Source organism: Castor canadensis, chromosome 1 (assembly GCF_047511655.1).
Source record: "Castor canadensis chromosome 1, mCasCan1.hap1v2, whole genome shotgun sequence".
Lineage (NCBI taxonomy): Eukaryota > Metazoa > Chordata > Mammalia > Rodentia > Castoridae > Castor > Castor canadensis.
The window spans coordinates 124,593,139-124,607,858 of NC_133386.1; the positions used below are offsets into that span (position 1 = coordinate 124,593,139).

General features: G+C 35.2%; 2 protein-coding genes and 1 pseudogene across 4 annotated transcripts in view; 2 read left to right on the top strand and 1 right to left on the bottom strand.

Annotated features, from left to right (window-relative positions):
* The window catches only part of Ccdc90b (coiled-coil domain containing 90B), a 20,500-nt gene extending 16,576 nt beyond the window's left edge, over positions 1 to 3,924 (top strand). For all 3 annotated transcript variants that reach the window (XM_074081768.1, XM_020181948.2, XM_020181947.2), the window contains one exon: positions 1,841 to 3,924. In XM_074081768.1, the coding sequence (XP_073937869.1) occupies positions 1,841 to 1,896 (56 nt within the window). In that variant the 3' untranslated portion in view covers positions 1,897 to 3,924. The remainder of the gene's footprint in view (positions 1 to 1,840) is intronic.
* The window catches only part of Ankrd42 (ankyrin repeat domain 42), a 68,137-nt gene continuing 56,250 nt past the window's right edge, over positions 2,834 to 14,720 (bottom strand). Inside the window, exons 13-14 of the mRNA XM_074071574.1 lie at positions 14,382 to 14,526; positions 2,834 to 12,270 (exon numbers count right to left, since the gene is read on the bottom strand). Of these exons, the coding sequence (XP_073927675.1) occupies positions 12,184 to 12,270; positions 14,382 to 14,526 (232 nt within the window). The 3' untranslated portion in view covers positions 2,834 to 12,183. The remainder of the gene's footprint in view (positions 12,271 to 14,381; positions 14,527 to 14,720) is intronic.
* On the top strand, positions 4,802 to 4,911 carry LOC141416725 (small nucleolar RNA SNORA17; annotated as a pseudogene).

The following is a 14,720-nucleotide window of genomic DNA, read 5'->3' on the forward strand; positions in this document are numbered from 1 at the left end:
TTGTTTTTCTGATGGCATCTCATGTTTTGCCTGGGCCAGCAATCCTCCTACCATGCCTCCCAAATAGCTGGGATTACAGGTGTGTACCAGCACGTCCAGCTCAAATATAGCTTCTCAAAGCTGGAAAAACAAAGGATTTCTGTCCAAAATCATACAACATAAAGAGCAGATGGTATATTAACTTCAAAAAGTCATGTTTTTTCTGCCTTCCCTTCTATCTTTTTTTAAAAAAGATTTTTATTAAAATTTCATTTTCTATAATTATGAGAGATTTTCTTAAAAAAGAAACAGGGTTCTCACTGTGTTGCCTAGGCTGGCCCAAAACTCCTGGCATCAACCTCCCAAGTAGCTGGGACTATGGGCACATCTCACTGTGCCCAACCAATAAATTATTTTAAAATATACTGAAAAGGAAATTCAAATTTTCTTGGGCTGGGAATGTAGCTTAGTTGAAAAATGTTTTGCCTAGCATGCACAAAGCCTCTGGTTTGATCCCCAGCACTGCAAAAAAAATTTCTCTTTATGGATATATGCCTGTTCTACTAGCCTAATGATATAAATAGATATAGATAGATGATAAGTAGATAAGATAGATAGATAGACAGACAGATGGAGTTAGAATTCAGGGCTTTGCACTTGCTAGGTAGGTGCTCTACGATTAAACTATGCTTCCAGGCCCTTTGCTGTGGATATTTTTGAGACAGGGACTTACTTTTTGCCTAGGCCAGCCTGGATAGCAGTCCTCCTGTTTTATGCTTCCTGCTATAGCAGGGGTGACAGGCAAGTACCACTGCATCCAGCTCTTGGTTAAGATGAGGTATCACTAACTTTTGCCCATGCTGGCTTTGAACCTCAATGCTCTCAATCTCAGCCCCTCAAGTAGCTAGGATTATAGGCATGAGCCAGTGACATCTGGCTGACAAATTTTAACATAGGCAAAAGAGATACTCATGTCATATGAAATTAAAGTTTATAGTTACTAAAAGTTAAATGTTAATGACCAAATACTGTTTATAGATTATTGCAGACATGTCATCTACATTTTAATTTATTTTCATTCTTATTCTAAAACATAAGAAGCTTTTAAGAAAAATTGACATTAATCCTGCCCTTAAGAATATCTCTTCTCCCTTATAACTTATTTCTGACTGAAAAAAGAATATCTTTTATCCTCAAGGGGACAATTAAGGATGTGGAGGGGGGGAAGGTTGGGGATAATCTAACCAATGTACAATATAAGGCTATTCGGAATTGAAACCAGGAATTCCCCCCTGTACAATGAGTACATGCTAATAAAAATGAAAAAAAAAAAAAGGTTATGGAATAGGAAAGGGGGAAGGGTGGATAAGGGAGTATAAATATGATTAAAGTGTGTTACGCATGTATATGAAAATGTCAAACATTTTCTCATCACTTTGCACAATTAATATATACTGATGAAAAAAGTATGAGTGTGGCAGTACATATCTGTCATCCTAGCACTTGAGAGGCAGAGGCAGGAGGATCATCAGTTTGAGGCTAGCCTGGGCTACATAGTGAGACCCTGTCTCAAGAAACCAAGGGCTGGAGATATAGCTTAGCGGTAGAGCGCTTGCCGAACTCAGTAGTAGAGCACTTGCTTAGCATGTGCAACGCCCCAGGTTTAATTCCCAAAAAAGGAATTTTAAAAAAAAGAGTACTTTTATCCTTAATTTTTTAGAGAATGAAAAGCATAGGGTAGAAATTTGATTTCCTTTGGTTTTTGCTTTTCATTTAAATTGAAGATAGCATTGTTCTGTTAATTTCTGCAAAATAATTACACATGTATAACCTCTAACATAGTTTCTTTTTTTTCCCACAGCCTCGGTGTTTACTTGCCTGGCAATAGCATTGGGATTTTATAGATTCTGGAAATAGAACTAATGCTCCTACTGCTGAGGCTATTGACTTCTTAGAACACTAATTACATCAAGACAGATTTTCTTTGAACATCGTCAATTGCAGAAGAAACAAGATTACTCAAAAAGTATATAATGAACTAAAGGAAGATTTTATTTTATCTTTATTTTGTATGCCTTATTTTATTATGATGAAAAGCTATTATCCAAAACATGATTTATATGAGATAGGCTATTTTGTCCTCATACTTTTGATAGTTGCAGAAACTGAACCAGAGTTTTCTTGTTTTTAAACAGCTTAGTAAATCAAACAGGATTTTGTTGGTATCTACTACAGATCTGAAAACTATTTCCTAGTCTACACATCACTGGACTTAATTTTCCTGATAACTATTACAGTTAAATTTTTACGTAACATAAAAAATTATTATAACAAAGATTTTAGGATTTTTGAAAGTGAATTCCTAGATAGGTGGAGGGGTATTTTTGGTAACAAACTGAAGCAAGTTACAACCCCAGCTTCACTGCAAGTGTATAACATCTAGTATTATCTAGATTTGCTTGTATTATTACATGTACTTTTAAACTTTTTCATATAAAACCAGTTTATCCCTGCACTTAACTTAAACCGGTTTATGTTAACTCATCTTAAATTACATTAAACAGCTTTTCTAATGATTCATTTAAATTCAACAAACATCTCTTGGTATCTACAGTAACTATAAGAAACTCACAGAGGGCCTAAGGATGTAGTTCAGTGGAAGACTGCTTGCCTAGCATGCTAAAAGACTTGGATTTGATCTCTAGCATTGCAGGGAAAAAAAAAAAAAGAAAGAAGAACAGAAAACTTACAGGAAAATTCAAATTATTATTTTGTTGTTGTAACCTCTATATTTTTCTTATATAATTGTATCTATTAACAATTTCAAAGAACGTACAAAATATTTTCATCTCAGTTCTTCAGTTCTATATAGATCAAGAAGCCAAGGCCAGAAAGTTTTAAACATTTCAAAAGATTTCATATTGCCTTGCAATAATTTTTTAAAGTTTGAAAATCAATCAATCACTCAAAATGGTCCTGCCATTTTGTAAACTATAAGCAATATAGAATATTTAGGTTACTGGTCCACATAATCTAGTGAGTGGAATCAGGAGATTCTCTTCTCTAACTGTTGAGTTGTTTTCAAATAAATCTCTATATTTTAATGTCATCTTTTTGCCTTTGCAAAGGATGATTCATTTTTATCTCAGAATTCTGTTGTTTAAGAGATTCTTAGCACATTATAGATACAGTTCTACTGGGTAATAAATAAGAATCATATAGGTTAAACTCCACTGTAACAAACTATAAAAACTATAGCGTATTTGTTCAATTAACTAGTATGACTACCCGCCAGGTCCCCAGGCACACAGAGGTGAACATGGTTGCATTCTCATGGAACTGATAATCTTAGTGGAGAAAAGGGACAATAAACAGGTAAATAAAATACTGATTTGTTACAATTTAAAATAAGCTGATAAATTGAGAGTGAATATTTTTTTTCCTCCATGTAAAGGAAGCTCCAACAGCCTAACATTACTGTCATCAGTCTTCAACAACTCCTCCACTCTGCCCTAGGTGAAGCAAAATGATTTATTTATTATGTATAAATTTTTTTTTTTGCAAGTAATGGGGCTTCACTGAACTCAGGGCCTTGTGCTTACTATGTAGGCACTCTACCACTTGAGCCACACCCCCAGCTCTCCAAGTGTAGATTTGGAAAGAGAAACAAGATTCAATTGGCAAAAAAAAAAGATTCAACTGGCACAGCTACTTCCTATCCACTCCTGAGACCAGCCTATCTACAGAGTGCATTCGTTCTGTTCTGCTCCTGTGGGACCAGGCTCTGTCTCTGCTGGGTGAGGCCTACCCTATTATAATAATACTTAAGCTCAGTGATTATCTAAGGCATTAATTTTGACATTCAGTGATAGGACACCTACTAGACTGAAGATGAAACCATAGCTTCCAGTAACAGTTTTATTAGGAAATAAAGGTATTATTTAAGCCTCTGTGTAAGTTTATTTATCTTCATCTCAATTATATTTACAGCCCAAATGGAAAAGAAAGTTGCCATCTATTGGAGCTCCTTAAAACCCAACAAATAAAAACGCAGTTCCCAGCTTACATACATCCACTGAAGATAAAATAGACCTGTGTTAATTTTCATTGTATGGATTTATAAGTGAAGTGCTTTGCATCCAGTAATGGATTAATACAAGTATCATACACACCATCTCTAAGTCCTATAGATTTTGTATCCTTTCCATTGAGACTGCATTATTTCATTTTGATAATGGTTTTTGGAGTGCAATACAATTTTTGCTTAGGAGATGAAAATATCTAAAATGAAGGATGAGTAGATTGTGTTCCGATGTGACTCAAAACACATCCTCTTTTCCAGTATTTTCACCCTAATATAAAACAGCTGTTGTATATGTCCTTTTCCCACACTAAACTATGAGTTCTTAGAAGGCCTCTAAGTACACAGGAGGTGATTAAATGCCTGGAATAATATCAATCATAACATCATACCCATATCAGTGAGTAAATCTCAGTTGATCTTAATCTAAACTTTTTAATGTTTTAAATATTTGATTATGGGTATGTTGAGAATATTTCATTTAGACTGAGTTTCTGAAAATACTTCACCTTTTGGGCATTTTCTATGAATAATAAGATGCTGCCTAGGGAATTAGCTACCTTTACCTTGTTTGTAGCAATAGAGTAGATCCTAAATCCTAACCTGCCCACTCATACTACTTTGGTGACAAATCAGACCAGGCAAGAGTATGGAAGATCTAGTCATACGTCTATAAAAGACCTTTACAATATTTAAGCTTGGAGTGCTTATTTGGCTAAGCTTTAAGAATTTAGATGTGTCTCTGCCCCTATAGGTGTGGATGCTACGTCACATTTGCGTCAGTAGGTGGCAGAGTGAAGAGAGGCTATGTCTATACTCATGAACATTTGAATGATTAGTAGCCTGACACTTGAAAACAAAAAACAAACAAAAAAATTTAGATATGTAACATTTTAAGTTTAATTATTTAAAGACTATTTTGGGGGGCAGGAGGCATGGGGGAGAAATGACCCAAACAATGTATACACATGTGAATAAATGAATTAAAAGAAAAAAAGACATTTATCTTTAAAAAAAAATTTTTTTAATATAAAGAAAAATATGGTCACGCCTATAATCCCAGCACTCAGGAGACTGAGGCAGGACAATCATGTGTTCAAGGCCAGCCTGAGTAGTGAGACCCTGTCTCAAAAATATTTTAAAAAGTAAAATGAGGCAGTGGAAAAGGCTGTGGTCACCCTTTTTGAAAATACTGATTGCCATTTTGACGAATAATAGCTACTAATGACTGTAACAAGTATGCTAAATAATATATATTAACCCACCTGTATTTCACTGCTATTGTCTTAGGTGGTATTATCCTCATTTTTCAGCTGAAGATTAACAAGCTTAGGGAAGTTAAGTAAGTTACTAAAGGTCACCCAGCAAAAATTTAACTCCAAATCTTACACTCTTACACAATTTACTAGTATTCTCCAACTTTCATATCCTTTCTCAAGAAATGGACAATTTACTGAATCATAATAACATAAGAACAAAATAACATAACTTTTAATACCTTTTTCACTTCTGTTTTTGCATTTCATTAACCTAGTATGACAATGCTATATGTATGTGATTTCTAAATAAATACACATAATTTGGGAATTGTATTACAATTTTAAGGAAGACTCAGAATAATTATTTAAATAAGATGTAGGCTTGCTTCTCTCTTACAGTCAAAAGTAAGCATTCTGTAAGAGCTAATAGGTCAGGGCCCTGATTCCTTATCTCACTGCTTTACCATTCTTGGTATTGCCCTCAATCACAAGATATGGTGACTCACTCCCACATCTACATTCCAGAAGAAGAAAGGGGCAGGAAGTAGACAAGCCCTTTCCCTTTAGGAGGAATGACCCTAAAATATACCATTTTAGCCCACATTCTATTCGATACAATTTGGTTACTGCAAGAGAAACTGGAAATTTAGTTCTTATCCTGAACAGCAACAAGCCCAGGTAAATCCTGTATCTATAGAAAAGAGAACAGATGTTGGAGGACAACCAAGAACCTCTGCCACAGGGTACATGCTTGTATTACAACACTTCTGATATTTCCTACCTCACTGGTACAGAAAGAGACATAGCCTTGAGATAACAAGCAAATACAACAAACTGTTGTCAGGGTTGGGATTAACTTTAGAGTCACCAGGCTAGAAGGGGAAAAGTAAGGCTGTGTGTAGTCCCACAAGGTGAGGGAAATGTTGGATCTGAATTCTAGTAGTAGTTATGAGAATGAAGACTGAACTTTTGCTCTCAAGATAACAACCCCAGCTCTATACTGTTGTGTGATCCTAGGCAAAACTACTTAATCTCCATCTATAAGGTATACCTACCCTCATATAGCTGCTGTGAAAATAGTAGAGGGGGATTGGGTTATGGCCCAAATGGCAGAGTGCTTGCCTACCTATTATAAGACCCTGAGCCCAGTACCACCAAAAAAAAAAAAAGGAAAAAAAAAAAACCCACAGTATAGGACTTTGACAGATTTCACACAAAGCCAAGAATCCAATTATTATTACTATAGATTGAAAGCCAATTAGAAACCACAGTGAAACTAACAATTGTGAATGTAAAAGTTAACGCAAGATAGTCAATGCTGGGTACAGTGGTGCATGCCTAAAATCCAATCATTTGGGAGGCTGAGGCAGGAGGATTAAAAGGTCCAAGCTAACCTGAGCTACAAATTGAGACCCAGTCTCAAAAAGAAAAAAAAAAAAAAGGATAGCTAAGTTATTTTTAACATTTGCTTACATACTTTTGACCAGCCTAAACTGTCATCAGCAATCAAATGCAGTTTCATGGCAGACAATTTCTGATGATTCTAGATTAAAATAGTCTTTAGCATCCATGAAAGATATGTGTGAGAGTCCAGAGTGCAGGCAGTCTGGTATATAAGAAGGCTGCTGCCAGTGAAGACACAAAAGTAGTGATAAAGATCTTCAAAAGGAGACAGGGTCTACACAACTGCCCCTAGATAGCCCCAATATGAGTCCCTGGATCACCAAGGGAAGAAACAGAAAAGTTTAAGTGGGGGAGGAAGGAAGAAAACATAATAAAAGCTTGTGTTTCTTGTCCTGTCTAATCTGCCTCGTCTATATTCTTTCCTATAAAGCATTCAAGTTTTATGCTTGAGACAAAAAGTTGAATTTTGAAGCAGATTATTTAAATGACTATTCATAGCAAGCATATAGTATGTTTTTTGTAAGAGCAGATTTTCATTTCATGTACTTTCCTTCATGAGATATTTAGTTATTATTGTGAAGTTGCTGTTTTCTAAATCTTAACTGTTCTTATATTTTTCTCCCAAGTCTAGGTACTTTTTAAAAATCAAGTCATTTGCACCATAGACCAAATGTATCTGACAGACATCTACAGAGTATTTCAAATTCAGCAGCAACACAATACACATTTTTCTCAGCAGCCCATTGAGCTTTTTCTAAAACATCATATTTTAGGACAAAAAGCAAATCTTAACAAATATAAGAACACTGAAATAACCCCCTGCCTACTGTCTGTCTGACCACAACTGAATAAAACTAAAATTCAACAAAAGAAACAACAGAAAATACTCAAAACACATGGAGAGTGAACATCACATTGCTCTATGACCAGTGGGTCACTGAAGAAATAAACGAGAGGAAATCAAAAAATTCCTGGAATCTAATGAAAATGAAAACACAATCTACTAGAACCTATGGGATACAGCAAAGACAATGCAAAGGGGAAAGTTTATAGATATGAATGCCTATATTAAAAACACAGATATATCTCAAATAAATGACCTAATGCTATACCTCAAATTCCTGGAAAGACAAGAGCAAGCTAACCCAAAACCAGCAGGAGAAATACAATAAAAATAAGGACCGAAATCAATGAAATAAAAGACAAAAAAAAATACAAAGAATCAATGAAACAAAAAGTTCTTTGGAAAGATAAATAAAATTGATAAGCCCTAGAGAACCTGACTAAAATGAAAAGGGAAAAGACCAAAACTAATAAAATTAGAAATGAATAAGGGGATATCACAACAAACACCAACAAAATTCAGAGAACCATTAGGGAATATTTTGAAAACCTATCTTCAAATAAATTGGAAAAATCTAGATTAAAAAGGATACATTTCTATATACATATGACCAAAATTGAGTGAAGAGGGTATAACAAGTAATGGAATTAAAGCAGCAATAAATAGTCTACCAAAAAAAAAAGCCCAGAACCTGATGGATTCACTGTTGAATCAAACCAGACCTTTAAAGAACTAATTTCAAACATTCCTCAAACTTTTCCATGAAAGAAAGGGAAGGAATGCTGCCACACTCGTTCTATGAAGTCAGTATTATACTCATCCCAAAACCAAACAATGACACAAGAAAAAAAAAAAAAAGAGAGAGGATAGGCCAGTGTCTTTAAAGAACTTAGATGCAAAAATTCTCAATAAAATACTGGCAAACCAAGTTCAACAACATACCAAAATATCATACACCATGATCAAGCCGATTTCATTCCAGGGATGTAGGGATGGTTCAACACACACAAATCAATAAATGTAATAAAGCACATAAACAGAAGCAAAGACAAAAACCACATGATCATCTTAACAGATGCAGGAAAAGAATTTGACAAAACTCAACATCCTTTCTTGATAAAAGTTCTGATAAACTAGGAATAGAAGGAATATACCTCAACGTAATAAAGGATATGTAAGACAAGCCTAGAGCCAACATCATACTAACTGGAGAAAAACTGAAACTATTTCCTCTAAAGTCAAGAAGCAGACAAGGGTGTCCACTCCATTCCTGTTCAGCATAGTTTGAGAATTCCTAGCCAGAGCATTAAGACAAGACTAAGAAATAAAAGGAATTCAAATAAGGAAGGACAAAGTCAAATTATCCCTATTTGCAGATGATATAATCTTATACCTAAAAGACCCAAAAATCTCCTAGATATCATAAACAACTTCAGCAAAGTAGCAGGATACAAAGCTTTTCAATATACAAACAATGAATAGACTGAGAAAGATTTTAGGAAAATAATCCATTTACAACAGCCTCAAAAAAAAAACCTAGGGAGAAACTTAACAAAGGAAGTGAAAGACCCCTATAATGAAAACCATAAAATATTGAAGAACTAAATTGAAAAAGACATCAGAAGATGGAAATATCTCTCATGCTCATGTATCAACGGAATTAATATTATGAAAATTGCTATATTACTAAAAGTAATCTACATGTTCAATGACATTCAAAATTTCAATGACATTCATCACAGAGATGAAAAAATCAACCCTAAAAAGATCATATGGAAACATAAGCATGGTACTGGCAAAAAACATACACGAAGACCAATGGAATACAATAGAAGTCCCAGATATAAATCCAGATAGCTACTCCCACCTAAATTTTGACAAAGATGCCCAAAACACATGACAGAGAAAAACTGATTCTTCTACAAATGTCGATTGGAAAACTGGATATCTACATGCAGAAAACTTGAAACTTGATCCATGTCTTTCACCCTGTACAAATATCAACTCTCAGTGGATTAAGGATCTTAATATAAGACAGGAAACATATGTGCAGGAAAGCATAGGGAATACACTGGAACATATAGGCAAGGGCAATAACTTCCTAAATAGAACTCCAATAGCTCAGCAACTAAAAAAGGACTGACAAATGGGATGACAAGAAACCAAAAAGCTTCTTTCTGTACAGCAAAGGAAACAGTCACCAGATTGAAGAGGGAGGCCACAGAAAGGGAGAAAATCTTTGCCAGCATCTGAAAGGGATTAATAACCAGAATATACAGGGAGCTCAAAAAACTAAACTCCAAAGAATCAATGACCCAATGACAAAATGGACAAACAAACTGAATAGAGCTTTTTCAAAGGAAGAAGTACAAATGGCCAAAACACATAAATGAAGAAATGCTCAACATCCCTGGCCATAAAGGAAATGTAAATCAAAACCAAATTAAGATTCTACCTCACTCCTGTTAGAAGGACTATCAAGAACAAAACAACAACAACAAATGTTGGTGAGGATATGGGGAGAAAGGAATTCTCATACACTGATGGTAGAAATGTAAATTAGTCCAACCACTATGAAAAACAGTATGGAGCCTTCTCAAAAAACTAAAACTAGAACTACCATGTGATCTAGCAGTGTCATTTGTAGCAATATACCCAAATGAATCTAAGTTACAATAAAGACACCTGCACACCAATGTTTATTGCAGCATTATTTACAATAGCCAAGTTATGGAAATACCCAAGATGTCCTACAACTGATGAACAGATTAAGAAAATGTGGTATTTATGTACAATGGAATTCTATTCAGCCATAAAGATGAACAAAATTTTGTCATTTATAGGTAAATGGATGGAACTGCAGAACATCTTAAGTGGAGTTAGGTTCAGAAAGCAAAAGTTTGCATGTTTTCTCTCATATGTAGAAAATAGTCCCAATACAAATACTACCATTATCATATATACATATAAATATATACAGAATGTGTTTCCAAAAGTGGGACTGTTAGGGGAAACTAGGGGAAGAGGAAAAGAAGGAAAGAATGATAGAAAATGAATAATAATGAAACACATCTATGTAGGAACAAGACACAACAAAAGACACTGAAGACTGTTGAACAACACAGGATAGGGGGAAAAGGGTGAGGAATAGTAGTGGCGGGGGTTAGACTGACTTAAGCACAATATATTTACAGTAAAATACCAAGGCAAAAATCCCACCGAACAATGAACAGACACCTAACCAATGAAGGACAGGAACATAAAACAGGTCATGCTAAGTGGAGGGCACTAGTGGAAGAGGGATAGTAAATGAAGAAAGTAAAGAAGGTAACTATGGTTGATGTACTTTCTGCACATATGAATATGGAACACTGAAACCTGCAGAAGTCACTATAAGAAGGGCAGTGCAGTAGAAAGGAAAATAATGGAGGGGATGAACCCATTTGGGATGTAATACATGTAACACACTTCCAAATGTCACATTGAAAACCCTGTATAACATCATAAACTAACAAAAATATCTTTTTTTTTTTTTTTTTAATGAAGGAAAGGCCAGGGCTGCCTGTGACCTACACCTGTAATCCTAGCTACTCAGGAGCCAGAGATCAAGAGGACTGTGGTTCAAAGCCAGCCCTGGGCAAAGAGTTCCTGAGACCCTATCTGGAAAATACCCAACACGAAAAAGGGCTGGTGAAGTGGCTCAAGTGGTAGAGCACCTGCCTGGAAAGCACAAGGCCCTGAGTTCAAACCCAGTATCACAAAAAATAAATAAATAAATTTTTTTTAATTAAAAAAAATGGACAGGAAGGTAAAACAGGTCCTGTCCAGATGGATACCAATGAAAGGGAAAGGGAGGGCATGAGAAAAGAGTGAAGGAGGATGAATATGATGGAAGCATTTTGTTCATGTATGAAAATAGAAAAATGAAACCTGATGAAACTGTTCTAATGAGGGAGGGAGGGAGGATAAAGGAAAAAGATGCAGATAATCTAATTAAGATATACTATAAGCACTTATGTAAATGTCACAATGTACCCCCATATAACTATAATATGCTAATAATAAAAAAATATCAAAAAAGTAAAATAATTTAAAAAACAAAATTGGGGACAGGCTTTTTTCCTCCTCTTTGTTGTTTTGTTTTTCAGTCTTACTGGGCAGACTGGACTCAAGCTCAGAACCCTCCTGCCTTAGCCTGGTATACACCACCACACCTGGCCAAAAATAAAATTTTTAAAGCCATATGTACACTACTAGTAGTAAATGGTACTTTCCAGAAAGTGAAAGAAATATTAAAATTCTCTTATGAAGTCATAATATATTTTTTAATAATTTTTAATATCTAAAACTAGATTTGATTATCAGACTGTACTATCTTATATTTTATAGTTTATGTGAATACCTGCCTATACAGGTATATAAAAAGTATATTGGGAGTATACCACTGAGTCTATGTAACTTTAAAAATCCCTTTAATATAATACTTCCGCCTTCCTAACTGGAATAGTAGTATGTTAGAGTAATTATGAGAAGAGTTTATATAGACTTACATTTTACATCAATTTTTTAAATGAAAGAGAAGAATCAAGCATATTTATTTAAAGTTATTTCACTGATTAGTACCTTTTCACAAACACTCCCCCAGAAGACACCTTTTTTTTCACTCGCCTCTTCTCTTTGCTAGAGTCACGTGAGTTGTCTTCCTATAAACAAAGGAAAAGAAGGTCAAATAAATTTTTCATGCTAGCTCGTTTTTCATCTTTGTACATTTTTGTTCAGAAGAAAAATAACCATTCTAATCAGCTGTGATTAGATTTCTCTGGGGATTCTGTGTAAACAAATTTCCACATCTAAAGTACCAGTGCATATTGTGCTGACACATAAGACCAGAGGAACGTTGAGAAATCATGCAGTCCTGTCTCTAATATATTTCCAAAAGAGAACATCTTGTTATTTCTGCTTCTCTTTAGACTAAAATTCACAACATATTGCTAACTGAAATGCACAAAGTGCATGTCATCTTCTGGATTCTTTGCAAGCCCCACAGGACTAAGATTTACATTTCCTTGCTCCTCCATTCCCTCTTTTATGTTTGTGCAATATCCCTTTACTTCTCTTGTCTCATTTTGCGCTTTTCCCTACCCACTACTACTCCTGAGTATTTCTTATCTTCTTGGTATTCTCATGACCTAACACAAAAGAATAAATAAGTGCTATGGGAAGGAGCAAGGGGTGGGGCTAGAAACACAAGAGATTTTAATCATCTTTGAATAATTCTTCTAGTCAAAAATGCTCTGCACAGGATTAGGCAAGGCAAATGTGAATACAGATGCTTCAAGAACAGGACAAGGCACATCTCTACAGTTAAGAGTCCATGGCTAGAAAAATACTTCCCCAAAGTGTTCCTGCCCATGCCTTTGCTGATGAGCTCAGACACCTTAACCCATGTACAGCATTGTGTGAACATGGGAGTAAGCCCCCACCTTTCAGAGCTCAAGATCTCTTTCCTGCCTCTGGAGTGCTGGGATTACAGGTGTGCACTTATAGAAAAGTGTCAAAGGTATGCACTTACAGGTGTGCACTTACAGAAAAGGGTCAAAGATTCCCCAGTGCACATTCTGCCTAATCTACTGAGACTAGATGAACCACTTGGAAGTTCTTGATGCCACTTTTACTCTATTTTCTGTATTCCATTTGCTTTGGTTGTACTGGGACTTGAACCCAGGGCCTTGCACATGCTAGGCAGGTACTGTACCACTTGAGCCATGCTTCCAGCCCTGTACTCCATCTGCAATTCTGTACTTGTCTTTCTATTTGTTTGTTAAATTGGTTTCTTTTTAGCTTCCTTTTATGTTTGTGCTTTTTATTTTTCACTCTAAACATTTTTCTATTTTCTGGAACTATATCTGAATTTCAAATTCATAATTCCCATTATGAAAAGAGCCAATACTATGAAGTTGAAGGGGGAGAGAGTGAATACTGATCCTACTATTACCTAACCCCTCAGATCCTTAGTTTTTTCATATGTTAAATGGGGGCAGGCCAAATGACATACAATAAAATAACATTCAAAAGTACTTTGTAAGGTGTTAACATACATGTTTAATTTGCATTACTCCATAATCTAAGCAAAAGGATACTATGACAGCTTCTATAGTGGTTCTTTTCTTCTCTTTAAACTGCTGAAACTTTCTAAAATGAATTCCAGTCAAAGCACTTTATTTTGATCATATAGAATATTAAAATATACATAACCTGTGGCTGTCTCAGAATTCTTACAGATTATGTTGCTTATAAAGAGTACTTTTTTTTTTTTGGTGGCACTGGGGTTTGACCTTTCAGAGCTTCTTGCTTGCTAGGCAGGCACTCTACCACTTGAGCCACTCTGCCAGCCCCAGGAGTATCTTTTCCTTATATGGCATAACAATAACAATAACACTGACTAAACACTTGCAAACCAGGCCAGTGTTCTGTCTATCTATCTATAAGTACGTATATATGTACATATATATACATAGATGTTTGGGTGTGTTTGTGTGTAGAGAAGGTCAGTTAGAGATATAATTATATATATGTAATTATATATATATATGTACACACACATCACAGATATTCCTTTAATCCTAACATCAGCTTTAGAAAGTACAAATTATTATCTCCTGTTTACAACTAAGGCACAAAGAGGATAAATGACCTGCCCAAATCAAACAAAGATTTCAGCCAGTATTCTAACTCACATAGTACTGACCCAAAACTTGTATACTTATCTTGTATACTGTTTATCAAGAAATATAAATGTGTTAAGAACACCAACCACAGCCACGAAGTTGGGGGCTTGAATTTTCTCCAGCGTTTCCTTGAGTTGATCCACCTCTGCTCGATATTCATCCAGCTGACATTCCAATTTTTCTCTACGGAGTCGTTCATATTCTAGCTGGCTCTTTAGCTCTTTGATAGTCCTATCAAAACAATGTCTTTCAATCAATCTCTAATGTCAACTAATAATTGGTTTTGGTAACAGTGGAAAGCTACAATGTTATGTTTAAGGCAAATAAAATAAATCTCAACAAATATATTTCGGGTCATTCTAAGTACTAGGGATAAATTGTAACAAAAGAACCAAATCTGCCCTCCTTACCTTAATAGTGGAGGA